Here is a 15,513-nt window from a genome sequence, read left to right as displayed (position 1 = left end):
CCGGGCTAAGATTGAGACTCCATTCAATTCCCTCCTGTGCAAGAGCTTTTCCACTGCATTGTTAACAATACTTTCCTTCAGTGGGCACAACAGACAGAAATGATGAGGGATGCATACGTGCCATAAAGGAAGAAATGAGTGATAGGTGGATGTCGGCAACGCTTCAAAAGAAAAAGTCCTGTTGCAGTCTAAAGCCTAAGATGATTAAACTATGAAGCACCGCTAATGTTTCTGAGTAACCAATGGCCAGAGACAGAAGAGAGGTTCTGGAGCATTATGTAAAGACAGGTGTAGTCACATACCACAACAATTGGTGTACACTGGTCACTACTAATACCATCTGCCTGGAATTAGTAGCAGAGACATTAATGGCAATACAAAGAAAGAGAAAGAACAACCCGAATGCTTGATAACAAATGGGATACAGAACGCATAGCATGCTGATTTCACAAAAATAATGACAAAACATATGTACAAAACAGTTTTTTGACTGGGAAAGAAGGGGCACAATTCTAGGCAGAAGGACATTTGCAGTCTACTTAAACTGCAGCAAACTCTTCCATACTGGTTTCACCCAAAAGAAAATGAAACTGCCTGTGGCTAAAAGCCAAGCACACTACACTAGGCGGGCATCCTCACTGCACCTACGAGTTTCAGAGCTTTGGTCCATCTCTGGTGTCATGACGAGATAGATCCTAGGCCCGCCAAGGACACTTCGTAGTCCTGGTTGGGTGATAGGCGGACGGGTACAGAGCTTAAAATGAAGCCCTCAGGCGAGACCCTGCAATGGAGCCGACAAGTGATGGCTCTAGCTAGAAGTGGGAGGGCCAAAGGTAACACGCATGGCTGACATCAGGCCCAGAACGCATCTCTATTTGGTCTCCCGGCTTTCATCAAGACTCTGTGGGCTGCAGTGATCTAGAAACCGTTGCTTCCATTAGAAGTCACTCATCTTTGTATAGGCCAAAGCGAAGAGGCACTTCTAGTCAACAACACGAAAAAACCGGGCATACTTCCATACCTGCTGGGTGTGTCTGCTGCTCCGTTTCTGAGGCTGGTACATGAGCCATGTGTACACAACAGGATCTACGTTGATTGCTATTCCTTGAACACTCGCCAGGAACACAGCGCCTGTCAAGAAAAGAACGCGTTTAATTGATCACATATAGTCGTGTTAACAAACAATTCCTTGACAATGGAAGCTGCTGGCCTGTTGGGTTGATTGTGCTTAAGATTGCAGCACTGCATGTGTGTATTACTATGCGACAGCCTCTAGTGTAACAAACCATTTTGCAGATTTGAAATGTGTAGAAACACAAATATGATTTGGAACCATGCTGCAAAAAACGGGTCCCTATAATGGCAAGAAGGAGGGCTGTAAGGTTTCAATTTAACACGTTGAACAGCAGAAGAATAATGCAATATCGCAATAAAACCTACCTTAGGTAAGGGGTGTATCAATGAACATTAATGTCTCAGCAAAAGGCGAGCTCACGTTGTTTGCAATCTCAGCTCATGTCCAGGAGGCAAAGGTTATAAATACGACAGTATTTTCATACTTTTTTGTTCAACCCACTTTAGGAGGTCCAGGCAGCAGCTGACAACTACCAGCTGTTTCGTTTTTAAAAAAGCGTTTCTTTAGCTTAATTTTAAAAACATTACACAGATACGCTTCTCATCATAAATTATCCGTTTCTATACATTTTTTTTAATGCAGAAGCTCTAATGGTCGCTCAGGAAATGCTATGAACTGGGCATTAATCGCATTGCATCCACAGAACAAGAGTTCAAAATGATGGATCCAACAAAAACATCTAAACTTATAACGACCTACATATTTTAAGTCTCCTATCAAGGTGATAATAAAACAAAACGAGAACTGGTCACAAATCTGTGCTGCAAAGTTGACAACATGACCCATTCCAATCTGCAGGTACTTATCCAGTCCTGTTTTTTTCTTTGCATTCTGGGACTTGCAGTTCCACTTTTTCCATAATAAAACTCAGACTACAAGTCCCAGAATGCAAAGAAAAAAACAGGATTGGAAAAGCACCTACAGATTGGAATGGGTCATGTTGGCAACTATGGTGTCAGGAGAACCCACGCACTTCTGTCATAGCAATTTCACTGAACTTTATTTTCTCCTTTGATTTCATATCCATATAATAAAACGTTGGACAACGGCTTTGGTCTATGTACATATCCATCATTTGCTTGCATGAAGTCAATTGACAGGGACCAGACATCGATGAATTTATCAAGTTTGTTCAATAGTGAGCATGTAAGTTTGTCCTTGACAGCATGATTACAGATTGTATTGCAAATCACAGCTCAGCCAGGAGCATTTTCCTTTTTCTTCCAGTGGGCCATGGACAACCTTGTTGCTATTAAGATATGTCCAACTAATGTGCCCCGGGCGAACATAGGGCAACAGGGTCTGTGGCTCCCAGTAGACAAATAACAGTGTCTTTCGGTAATCTAAACTGAGTAACTTCATATAATCAAAGCCAAAACCTCATCCCATAAACATGAGATGTATGGGCAGGTCTGCCAAATGCATTACATGGTTTCTCCTGTCCACAATCTCAACAACACTGTGTGAATGATGAGGGATAAATAGTGTGAAGTCTAGAAGAGACCATATACCACATGCGAACCTATTCATACTTGATTTCCTTTATTTCGGTGAAATGTGAGGCTAAGGCTGCAGCAATCAACCACCATCAGTGTTCACTGATTTTTGCACTTCCCATTTTATGAACTAGGCACCTTCATTCCTGAGCTGTCTTGTACTAAAGCTTTAAATATGTGCTAGATGAGCTGAGACATCATCTTGTAGCAGTTTGTCAAAATGTCAAAGCTGCCTGGATCCCTCCATTTCACCAGCACTTTAGGATACCCAATGCCTAACCTGTGACTAGGTAAACCTGTGCTCTTCCAAAACTCTGAATGAAATCTACAAAGTTCAATGGGAGCCCATCCTGATACAAATGGCTAAGATACTTTAACACTCCCTCTCTCACCACCTACGGTATTGTTGTATTGAAAGACCAGGAGTAAATAAAAAATGTCGTCTCTTTTTTTGAGCAGCAGGAATAACATTGAATATGGCCATGGAGTCCACTTGCTTTATGGCATAGGAGATTAATTAGTACAAATTCCAGAGTAAGGTGCAGCGTCTCCATCTCAAACAATGTGGACGTCACAATAACAATCACCGATCGCATCTACTGCTAATGAGAAGTCTAAAAAGGATGCATAGACTAACGTGGAATGTGGCTATTCCGATAAAAGGGCTTTCAGGCGTGCGCTGCCATATTCGTCCTCAGCCCTGGTATCAGGTACAGTAGGAAAGCAGTATTAGTGAACGTGTGACAGAGACTTCAGTCAGTTAACATACTTGAGTTCAGCAGTTTGTCATGAAAGTACATTTAAAACAACTCTCATACAGTATCACAGCAAATATACATGCCATAATCTGTCAACAGCATAATATTTAAAACAATAAAAAAGCAATATACATTATCAGAGCCATGAAAGATAAACATAAGATGCACCTAATAATAGCAAGTTAAATATTTCACGGTGAGGGGTATGGTATGACCAATAAACTCCCAGACTCATTTCATGTCTTCAAAGCCAGATGATCAATGTGATGGTGAAATTAAAACACAATTCTAGTACTTAACTATTTCATGAAAAATATGGAATATAGATAGCCCGATGCCACTCCAAAGTTTCATGTATGCAAATAATACATTACCAATAATCTGCATAGTATCTATACAAGCGTTATTAAGTTACGTCACTAACAGTTGAATTCCTCAATTATGCCATAGGGGTTGTCACAGAGCTAAATAAGTAATTTAAGCAATTGAGTAGAGCGAAGGCCATTGTGAATTAAGGTAGGATATGTCCAATTATTGATCTTGATCAAGTAATTTTCTCCTTAAAGCCCAAGCACGAAAGACATAATTTGAGACAGCATTTACAAATACTGGTTTATCCATGGTAATTACCATAAAGTAATTCACTTCGGTGAAACAGCGCACAACCGCTTACCACGTTCAATTACACAGAAGTACAACCCTGTATTGTTTCACATATACATGAATCCTTTAATGAACAGTCTACCCACTTTGATTATAATTGTATCAAATATAATTGATAGTCAATGTGACTAGCAGGTGTGATGAATGCTGTGTATCCCTCACTAACACCTTCCCCTAAAGTCTCCTCCCAGGTGGCATGGGAAAGGCAGACACTACCTGATCCTGACATTGGGGATGGTATACAGCGGGAGGATCACCTGGGAGGAGACTAGACCAAGGGTGGTGAGGAGATCCCATGGGCTGAAACACGGTATTTGTCGTTATATGGGAAGAACCTTTTGAAGGTGCCAAGAGATGTAATGTCTTATTGTAGTTATGATGTGTCTGAACCACACATTAAGCCTTGTGATGTGGGTAAAGCTGGTGTGACATCTGTAGGCATCCTAAGAAAGACAAAAGCTTGAGAGTTCTAAGGTTAGAAATCCCCCTTACTTCAAGAGGTACAGTGAAAGGAAACCTACACATAATGGGTTGAACAGACTGCTTTCAACTTTACAAGTAAATTCTTGTGACATTTCCTTAAATGCATGTACGTGGAGCAAATCTGCATTTAAAGATTAAAAGCTGACAGGAAAACCTAATAATGGTGGTTGGGACTACACGCCCCATAATCCCCTAAGTACAGGGACAAGGAAGAGGGCTCAAGAGTAATGTTGCAGGAGTTGTCAGCTTTTTAAGCATGATGACCCACACCTGAGGGAAGTAGAGAGGCTTAAAAGGCCCCCTCAGGTGTAGACCATTGAATGGAGATGTAGCTGGAGTGGTAGCAGCAGAAGGAGAGCATGTTGCTGGCAATCCCAGTAGAAGTTTATGGAAAGAAGGGACGCCGGGACATTAACCAAACAGATTCCTGCTATCCTGAGAGGGTCCAACTCGCACTAAATCTGAAGTGCATGGGTTGCGCTGCGGTAAGCGTGAAGGAAGACTGCGTTTCCCCATGTGAACCTGATTGCAGAGATTGTGCAGCAGGAAGCGCACCAGAGACTGTGGCTGAAAGGAGTTGTACAGCTGAGGGTCCCAGGAGCGAGACGAGCTCTGTGACTGTGTGGTAGGAATGAAGACACCGTCACGAGGAAGTGTGCGTGTCCAAACGAGGCCAGAAGCAGTTCAAGCCCTGCAGCACGCGAAGGGAGCAAGACAGAAGCCGGTGAGTGTTATCAAGCGTTCTGATACCTTGCATGAACCAAGGCAGGCAACTGGAGCCAAGCAGAATCACTTGCGCGCAAGTGAAAGCAATATTAAACCGACCATTGATTGCCAGCCAATGGGAAGTCAGAGTGAACTTCTTTAATAGCACTTGCGTAAGAGTACAAATTAAAGTTACACACCAAAGTGACTAGAGTACACAAAGTCCATAGTCCCCTTTCCTCCATCCTTGTGGGCGTCCCCCAACATGGGGATGGTACTGGAACCTTTAAAGGTCACCTTTGAACACACTGGACGCTTAGATACCTGGCTACTTTTAGTAAATATTAGCCCCTGGCATACTTGCCAGGGGAAGGTGGCTGGGAAGTATGGAGGAAAGGGGAAAATTAATTATTAGTACTCAAGTCCCTATGGTGAGTAAATTTAATTACACATATCCTATCCCCTTTCCTCCATCCTTGTGGGCGATTCCACCAAACAAGACAATAGGGTGGACCTGTGATAATCTGCCTCATATCTAGGATGAAGCAAAAAGGTTCTTCAGAATCGCCTGACCAAACTCTGCATCGCACAACGAGCTGGTGTCCAGTGAGTAGTGCTTACAGAAACCCAGGAAGCATGTGCCAGAAACGCGATGGCCGTGGCCTTAGCTCTGATGGCATGGGCATGAATCCCTTCAGGAACAGGTTTGCCCATGGCCGTGTACTCCTCCAAGATGGCCTGAACCATTTAACGGGCGATGGAAGCATTGGAAGCCTGAGAGCCGGGGAGGAGCCCCCAAAAGTCATGAATAAAGCCTCAGCCTTCCTGAAGGATTTCGTCAGAGAGAGGTCAAACCTGATGACCTTTTTGAGGTACAGGGAATGAAGGGCCCTCTCTGTCTCTGACTGCGCATTCGGTAAGAACACTGGGAGGCAGATCTTGTGATTCAGGTGAAATGGAGAGACCACCTTGGCCAAGAGGTTTGGATGAGTGTGCAAGATGACCTTGTCGTTGTGATATGTGGTGAAGGGCTTGCACAAAGACAACGCTTGTAGCTCACTAACCCTGCGCGCAGAGGTGAGGACCACCAGTAAAACTGTCTTTAGTGCTACCAAGAGGATGTCCACTGAGACCATCAGCTCAAAAGGCTTGCGCTGCAAAGCTGCAAGAACCACGCTGAAATCCCAGACCAGGTTCGGCCAATGCACCAGAGGTAAAATCCTAGACAACCCCTTAAGGTGGTCCTTAACCACTGGGTTGGCCACCAAAAACACATGCTTAGGGGAATTCTTGCAAGCCCAGATGGCCACCAAATAAGTGCGTCAAGTATCCACCTGAACTCCAGAACGAGCCAGGTGTGCTGAAAAAGCCAGAACATCATCCAGCGGACCTTCGACAGACTCCAGACCCTTGCCACGAGCCCAATGGCAGAACCTAGTCCATTTGCTCTTATACTGGGGACCGAGTCAAGAGCTTCCTGGCCTGCTGAATGATGTCCCAGATGTAATCTGAAAATTGAGCCTGTTGAAGCCTCAGCTGGTCAGGAACCAGGCCGCCAGCGCCAGCTCGGCCGGGTCTGGATGTTCCACCACCCGGCACTGCTGCGTCAGGAAGCCCCTGCTGGAGATCAAAAGGTGGACGGGACCTTGGGAGCACAAAGGCAAAACATCTGAAAACCAGGGTCTCGAAGGCCAGTGGGGGCAATCAGGATGAAGCTGCAACCCACCAAAGCCCGGAACTTGTGGAGTGTTTGTTGGAACAGAGAGGTGGGCGGGAATGCGTAACACCTGCAGCCGTGCCACACATCTGGAAGGTGTCTCCCAGTGACCCCCCAACACGGCGTACCCATGAAGCCAACTGGGGGCACTTGGCATTCCAGAGGGATGCAAACAAATCCAGGCCCGTGAACCCCCACAGCTGGAACAGGGGCAACAAAGAGTCGGTTGTTACGCTCACCTGGTCTCTGCGGAGGCGTTGGGGCACGGTTGCAACCCTCCCAGGGGTGAGGTTGCTCGGGTCCGACTTCACCCTCTGCGCTTATGTGGTTATTGGTGGTTATGGGTGATGCTGCTCAGGACTGCTCCTTTTGATTCGTTTTGGCGAGCACTCCGTCCTGCTGCTTGTATGATCTGGACCGAGTTCCTTCACTGGTCCCTTGCACATGGTAGTCCAGTCCTGCTGCGACTAAGCCACTATACTTCAGGTAAGTTCCTGTTTGCCTTTCCTCGTCTGCTTTTGTTGTATTATAAAGTTCATTGTCTTGTATTGCTGTCTGTTTCACCTTTGATGGTTGCTCTTTTGCTTTCTTCCCTTGCAGGTGATGTTGCCGGCCCAGAAGAAGCTGGGGAGCTCGAGGCGACAGCCAGAGGGAATGAGGAACGAAGCTGCAGCAGTACAGTAGCTGGTAAGTTGTTAACTAGGGGGCGCGCAGGGTTCAAATGTGGCACAGCCCTAGGGCGGATGTTCTAACCTGGTCTTTCTTCTTCTTCACAGGGTCCGAGTTCGTAGATGCGGAGTGCGGTGCAGCGGTGTCGCGATCAAGATCACTGGATGTCAGGAGATGAGTCTGCAGATGAAGCGATGAAGCACTGGTTTCCTGGAGGTGAGTATGCAGGAGAACGCCTGTTTCCAAAAGGTAAGTAAACCGGTCCAAGCGGCGGTGAGCATCACGTTGCATGCAAGTGCATAGTATCACGAAGCACCAGCCTTAAGGATGGAGCAGCTTATATAGCTGAGCTTCTGAAGCCACGCCAACCAGGTTCAGCCCGCCTGCCACACCCGATGAGTCACCACATGAAGACCAGGCCTAGGGAGCCCCACCCGATGAGTCAACACATGAAAATGTTCTCTGGAATAAAGGCTTTCAGCTCCTGGAAAGTTCTTGCAAAATAAAAGCACTCCTGCACTGAAATAAAGTAAACGCACTCCTGCACTGAAATAAAGTGTTCCTGCTCACATCTCTATATGAGCTTGGCGCCAAAGGCGACAGGACCGAGTCCAGCCAGGGCCCCTGTGTTTATAGGTCCCAAAGGGACATAAGTGAATCAAGTGACCCATTGCCCCCATCACTAGATGGTGTGGTTTTTGTGTTCTCGGGCCTGTGGCCATGACATCGGTGTGCAACTACCACTCATAAGTGTTGAACCCCAAGCGGCTCAGTCAGACTGACAGCCAAAATCCAAACCCCTTCGGTCAGGGCCCATTCGCAGATCGCCAACGCCTACCGGCAGAGAAGGGGAAGCGGGTGCCACCCTGCTTGTTCAGGTAAAACATTGTAGTAGAGTTGTCCGTCCTGACCAGAACATACCTGTTCCTGATAGAGGGGCAGAAACGCCTTGCGGGCTAGGCCCACTGCCCTGAGCTCAAGCAGATTGATATGCAGGTGGGTTTCCATCCTGGACCACGCGCCATGAATCACATAGCCCCCCAGCCTGAAAGAGAGCTGTCCATTGTTACTCCCAAGGTAGGCTTCGGCCGGGTGAAGAGGACCCCCCACTGAAACATTGCCACCCATCATCCACCAGCAAATGTCGGGCAGGAGGAGCGGTGGTATTGGGATCCTGTCCGACAGACCCTGTCTCCTGATCCCAATTGGCTGCCAAGTGGAGCTGGAGGAGCATCATCTTGGGGCGAGCGTGCTGTACAGTAAGCACTCAGGAGGCCATCGGGCCCAGAAGGTGCTCGAACTACCATGCTGAGGTGGTTGAGATGGCCAAAAAATGCCCCACTGCCTTGCAGAGGTGACAGAAGGATCTTGGGCGTGGGGAACACCCGCTGAACGTCTGTGTTCCAATCCACCCCCAGGAAGACGAGATCCTGAGATGGACCCAACTGTGACTTCCACCGGTTGAGGGAGATCCCCAGCCGATGAAGGATATCTGCCAATCTCTGGCAGGAGTGCAACACCCTCTCTGGCAACCCGGCCCTCACCAGCCAGTCATCCAAATAAGGGTATAGATGATGGCCCTCCAAGCATAGAAAACTCGGCACTGCGTTCATCAACTTTGTGAAGACACAAAGGGCTGAGTTCAGGCTGAAGGGCAGCACCTTGTACTGAAAATGGTATGACCATCATGAACTGCAGAAACTTCTGCTTCTGATGCAGTTGGTAGATGGGTACATGCAGGTACGCATCCTTGAGGTCCAGGAACACATCTAGTCACCTGCACACAGAGACTCATATATGTGCGTGGGAGTAATCATCTTGAAGCGTTCTAGCGACAGTGACAAATTTAGAATTGACAGGTGCAAGACAACCCCCAGGCTCGCGTGGTGGTTCTTGGGTACCACAAAAATCCTGGAATAGAACCTGGAGCCCCTGTCTGATTGAGGAATCTGCTCTATCGCCTGCATCTCCACGAGCAGCAGGACCTTGCGTAAAAGAGCCAGGGACCTGATCTGACAGAGAGGAGAAAAAGATGGTAGAGAAGAACAACTTACTCTCTTACCTGGTAACGTTCTTTCGATGGGATGGTCCGACGAAATATTCCATATCTATGACAGTAATCACCACAGCTGTTCTGTTTCAGAAAATCTTTCGGCGTCTGCGTCGATGACGTTGATACGCCGCCCTCGAGGACCTCCTCCGACGGCCGATGTCACTGGATGTTATAAGTAGGACGCACGACGCCCGTAGCCTCAGTTGTAGTTTTTTCCCAGAACGTGTGGCACCAGTCTTCTGCCAGTCTGACCACACAAAGCCTTGCGGAAACGTAAGCTGCAGTCGCATAAGAAATTCTGTAGCGGGGAAGGCAGGAAGGGAGCGATATGGAATACATCGTCGGACCATCCCATCGAAAGAACGTTACCAGGTAAGAGAGTAACTTGTTCTTCGAGGGGATTGGGTCCTCAGACGTATTCCATATCTATGATAGACTTCCAAAGCAGTACTAACGTAAGGAGGTTGGAAAAAGAATTTAGAAGATAGAAATTTAGAATGCCCAATCAAATTGCAGAGTAAAGGACTGCCTTGCCAAAGGCCAGATCCTGCCCACGGATACACTCGAGGGAGTAGTGACGTACAAAAGTATGGACCGAAGCCCAGGTGGCTGCATCACAGATGTTACGAATAGGAACACCCCTCTGCAGGGCAGTAGAGGCAGCCATACCCCTGGTAGAATGGGGCCGCAAGCCTATCGGAGGGTCCTTACCCGCCAAGCGGTAACATTCAGAAATTGCCAGGATAATCCATCGAGACAAAGTCTGCTTAGTAACAGCTTGCCCCAAACGCCTTCCAGCATAACCAAAAAAGAGTTGATCGTCCACTCTGACCCGGGACATGCGTGAAATATAAAAGCTTAAAGCTCTCCTAAGATCCAGCCTTTGGAGCCTCTTGTCTTCCTTACCAGGATGCGGAGGAGGATAAAATGCCGGAAGAATAACCTTCTGGCTTAAATGAAATTCTGACACCACCTTCGGAAGAAAGGAAGGATGAACTCTAAGGACAACCCTGTCCTTGTGAAACACAGTGAAGGGTGGCTTATCTGAAAGTGCCTGTAACTCAGTCACTCTGCGAGCGGAAGTGACCGCAAGTAAAAATATAGTTTTAAGAGTTAATAGTCTGAAAGGGCAGGAATGCAAAGGCTCAAACGGAGCACCCATTAGAAACTTGAGAACAAGGTTCAGATCCCAACCGGGCACCTGGAAATGTGACGGAGGGAACACACTAGTGACCCCTTTTAGAAACTGAGAAATTAAAGGAATTTTAAAATAAGAACACTCTTCAGATGAGTGCTTAAATATGGACAACGCCGCTAGGTAACCTTTAACGGTTCCCACTTGCAGGCCCTTGTGGGCCAAAGAAAGCAAAAAAGACAGAACCACAGGAATGTCGCATGAAAAAGGATCCACATTCTTAACCCTGCACCAGTCGCAGAACTTTCTCCAACGGCAATAGTACAGGGACTTTGTTGCCGGCCGTCTGGCCGAAAGCAACACCTCCATCACGTCTTCAGAGACGTCCCAATCCTTACACCTCAACCTTTCAGAAGCCAAGCATGAAGGTTGAGGGATCTGACCTCTGGATGGAGAACCTGACCCCCCTCCCGTGAGAGCAGATCGTCTCGGTAGGGAAGACGACTTGGAGGGCAGATGGACAAGTCGAGAAGGTCCGGGTACCACGTCCTCCTGGCCCATGCCCGAGCAATGAGGATCATCCGGGAACCGAACCTCTGTAACCTCCACAGCACTTGCGGAATGACAGGGACTGGAGGAAACGCGTACAGCAGTGGGAATGACCACTCCATCACGAACGCGTCTCCTAAGGCTCCTCTTGGAGGAAATTCCCGCAAGCAGAACCTTTCGCACTTCCGGTTGACACTGGAGGCGAAGAGATCCACTTGAGGGGACCCCCAAAGGGCGAAGATCTCCAGGAGAATCTCCTGAGCCAACTACCACTCGTCCACCTACTCGTTTTCGTCTCCGGCCAGATGAACTGCCGAGACCGAAATTTCCTGCTGGATTGCCCAGAACCAGAGCTGCATTGCCTCCCTGCACAGAGGAAGTGACCCTGCCCCCCACCTTTTTGTTGAGGTAGTGCATGGCCACTGTGTTGTCTGTCAGAATCAGGACATTCTTTCCTCGCACAGTCGGCAGAAAAGCCTTCATGGCAAGCCTGATGGCCCTCTGCTCCAACAGATTGATATGGAGTCTGGACTCCAACGGAGACCAACAACCGCTGTCAACCCGTTGGCATGAGCTCCCCATCCCGTGAGGGATGCGTCCGTCACAATCGTCACCTCCAGCCAGGGTAGCCAAAATAGAGCCACCTTCATCAGATTGCCTTTCGACGGCCCACCATAGAAGGTCCTGGGCGACCAAGGGCAGCACCTGAATGGGGTCCGACATTCTGCCGGAGGACTGAGACCACTGGAGCTTGAGTGCCCATTGCAAAGATCTCATCCGCAACCTGGCCTCTGGCACCAGAAGAATGCAGGATGCCATGAGGCCGAGCAATCTCAAGAACTCGAACGCAGGGAGACTCTGGGCATGTTGAAACTTTTGCACCATCTGCTGAATGTGATGAGCCCTCTGAGTCGGCGTCAAGTGGGACTTCTTTAAGTTGAGGGAGAAGCCCAGCTTATGGAGGGAGTGGCAGGTGACGAACAGATGATCAAGGACTTGCTCGGGAGGGCACGCCCTGATCAACCAATAGTCCAGGTAGGGGCTTGGCGAAGACCCTCGGGGCAGAGGTCAATCCGAACGGCAGGACCCGAAACTGAAAGTACGAGTCGCCAACTGCGGACCTCAGGTACTTCTTGTGCTTTGGATGGATCGGCACATGAAAATAAGTGTCCTTGAGGTCGAGAGACACCAACCAGTCCTGAAGTTGAAGGGCCTGGAGGACTTGAGAAAGGGTAACCATCTTGAACTTGTCCTTCCTGAGGAGGCTGTTCAAACCGCGTAAGTCTATGATGGGTCTCAATCCCCGTCTTCCTTTGAAATAGAAAAATAAGGGGAATACCATCCCTTGTTCCTCTCCGCTACAGGCACCATTTCTATGGCGCCATTCTCCAGCAGGGATTGAATTTCCTGCACAAGGAGCCGATCCAGACTCTTCAAAGAGAGGTTCCCCGGTGGATTGTCGTGAGGCCTCTGCCGGAAAGCAAGACAGTAGCCGTGGGCTATGATCGCCAGCACCCACACATCTGAAGTAATGGCACGCCATTCGACAAGATGCTGCGCCAGCCTTCCCCCAACCGGCGAACCATGGGACATGGCCTCATGACTGAGCTGAAGCGGCTGCGGCATAGCCTGAGGGCAAATAGGCAACAGCCCGAGCGGCCTTGGCACCTCAAGTACCTTGTTTTCCATCTCTGGCACTCCTACGGTGGCCCCTTTGACTAGCAGCTCCTTTCGCTTTACCAAAGGATGAGTAATAACGAAAGGAACCTGCCCTCCATTGCAGTCCCCTAGGACGAAAAGGCATAGGTTGGCGAACTGCAGCGCCCATCGACTTCGCTGCAGCTTTTGAGGTCTGCAACCTCTCAAGGCTCTCGTCAGCCTTGCTGCCAAAAAGATGGACACCATCAAAGGGCATGTTTAGGAGCCGGGCTTGCACATCAGGCGCAAACCCCGACTTCCGCAACCACGCAAACCTGCGTATTACGGTGCTCGCCGCCATGGACCAGCTGACGCAATCTGCCATGTCCGAACCTGACTCAACGGCCTCACACATGGCATCCTTGCCATCCTAGACCATAGCAAGAAAACCATCCCGTTCGTCCCCTTTGGAATATGTTCAGCCGCTAAGGAAACACAGTTCCACAGAGTGTGCGTGAAACGTGACAAGGCACATACGGAGTTGGCAGCCTGAAGAGCCATACCCCCTGAAGAAAACACTTCCTTCGCCCAACCATCAAAACGCTTGTCGTCCCTATCAGGAGGAATGGTAGGATACGACGCCTGCTTTGCTGGGGCCGTAGCCGCCTGCACCACCAAACTCTCCGGAGTGGGTTGCTTGGTCAAGTAGCAGGGGTTGCTACTGGCTAGGCAGTATTTTCACGGCAAAGACTTGCCCACTGCCGGGAGACTCTCTTCAGCAGTCCAAGCCGCCACCGCCATCCTCTGTAGAGCCATACGGAAAGGCAGTACCGGGTCAGTTGGTGGACCTTGGTCGAGGATATCTGTGAGGTCATCCTGAAGAAACTCCCCTGGGGGAGTAGACCACCCCAAGTACTCGGTGACCCTTGACATAAGGCGCCGGTACGAGGAGTCGGCATGGGTGCCAGGCTCAGGCCTACAGAGCTCCACCCCCGGAGAGGTGTCCAGACCACTGGCGTTGTGCAGTGACTGACGCAGGTCCTCAATCTGACTATGTCCCGAGATAATCTCATCTGGCACCGTATCAGGAAACATGCCATCATCAGAGCCCTCATCCACCTACGAAATGTAATCAAGATGGTGGAAAGTGGGCATAGAATGGGGAACAAAGCCATGCTTGGCCTTGGCCAGAGCCTTTCTAGGGGGTTCCACCGTACCCCAGGGTACCCCCGTTGAAACAGCCTCAAAAGGCGGTGAGGGCGTCGAGTGAATCGGCGTCGAACGCAGCACCGACAGCATCGACGGCGTCGACACAGGCCTCGAGGGCGGAGCCGCGAGCGTGTCCTTCGACAGCCTGGGCGCCGATGGTGTCGATGACTTCTTCGGAGGCGGAGCTACAGGCAAGACATCACAGGTGCACACGGTCTCGAGCTCGTCCAGGACCGGGACCTGGAACGTGCATGACTAGAACAATTCCCCTTGTCCGAGCGGGACCTTTCCCACAAATCGTGCCGACCACCCGAGCCTGAAGGCATACGAGCGGTGTCTCTAGTACGGTCAGGCCCTGATCCCATTCGGAGGCGCGGATGGGCCGGTGCCCTGCAATTCAAGAATCGCCAGCATTTTCTTACCGAAGGAAGCCCATTCCTCCGGAGTCGCATGCTTGGTGGGATAAACTACCCGCCGACGGGCGGAGTCCTCGGACGAGGATGGGGAAGGCGACCGATGACGGCGCTTCCGGGAGTGCCTCGAAGAGGCAGAGGAGTGGCGGGACCCACTCCGGGACCGAGACCCCCTAGACTTACGACGACGACGATGTGGAGAGTCGCCCCTCGAATCGTCCGTCGAGAGCCCAGTGGACCTCGACTTCCAGGGCTTAGACACCTTACCGACCGACAGTTTCTTCTTGCACTCCCGCAAGGCTTTGGACGTAAGCGACTGGCAGTCGACACAATCATCCGTGTCGTGGGCCTCCCCGAGGCACCAGAGGCAGGCGTCGTGCAAGTCTGTCACCGACATCTTGGACCCGCAGTCCCCGCATTGCTTGAAGCCCGGACGCGGGGTGGAAGATGAGGAAGACATCTCGAAAACTTCTTACAACCGAACAGGTCTGAAGAACCGAAAGAACAGAAACTCCAAAGAGTCGAGGCGTGCCGAGATCTCCAAAGCGAACACGTTCGCGGAACAAACAGAACGGAAGCTACGGGTGTCGTGCGTCCTACTTATAACATCCAGTAACGTCGGCCGTCGGAGGAGGTCCTCGAGGGCGGCGTATCGACGTCATGACGCAGGACGCAGACACCCAAAGATTTTCCGAAGCAGTACAGCTGTGGTGATTACTGTCATAGATATGGAATACGTCGGAGGACCCAATCCCCTCGAAAAAGGAAGAGGAAGACTGCAGACCGTGGAGACTACAGGTAGGATCCACGGGTTGTTAAAAAGACACTTCCAGGTGTCCTGGAAAAGAGCCAGACGGCCCCCCACAGGTGAGCGCTGTTCCCTGACCTTG

At 49.6% G+C, this 15,513-nt stretch overlaps 1 protein-coding gene across 9 annotated transcripts in view; it reads right to left on the bottom strand.

Annotated features, from left to right (window-relative positions):
- VPS13B (vacuolar protein sorting 13 homolog B) overlaps positions 1–15,513 on the bottom strand; it is a 3,421,660-nt gene that overhangs the window by 1,815,271 nt on the left and 1,590,876 nt on the right. For all 9 annotated transcript variants that reach the window (XM_069621427.1, XM_069621422.1, XM_069621424.1 and 6 more), the window contains exon 20: positions 1,022–1,131. In XM_069621427.1, coding sequence (XP_069477528.1) covers positions 1,022–1,131 — 110 coding nt within the window. The remainder of the gene's footprint in view (positions 1–1,021; positions 1,132–15,513) is intronic.

Source organism: Ambystoma mexicanum, chromosome 5q, assembly GCF_040938575.1.
Source record: "Ambystoma mexicanum isolate Mex_15411 chromosome 5q, UKY_AmexF1_1, whole genome shotgun sequence".
NCBI classification, from domain to species: Eukaryota; Metazoa; Chordata; class Amphibia; order Caudata; family Ambystomatidae; genus Ambystoma; species Ambystoma mexicanum.
This window is presented reverse-complemented; position numbering and strand designations above follow the sequence as displayed.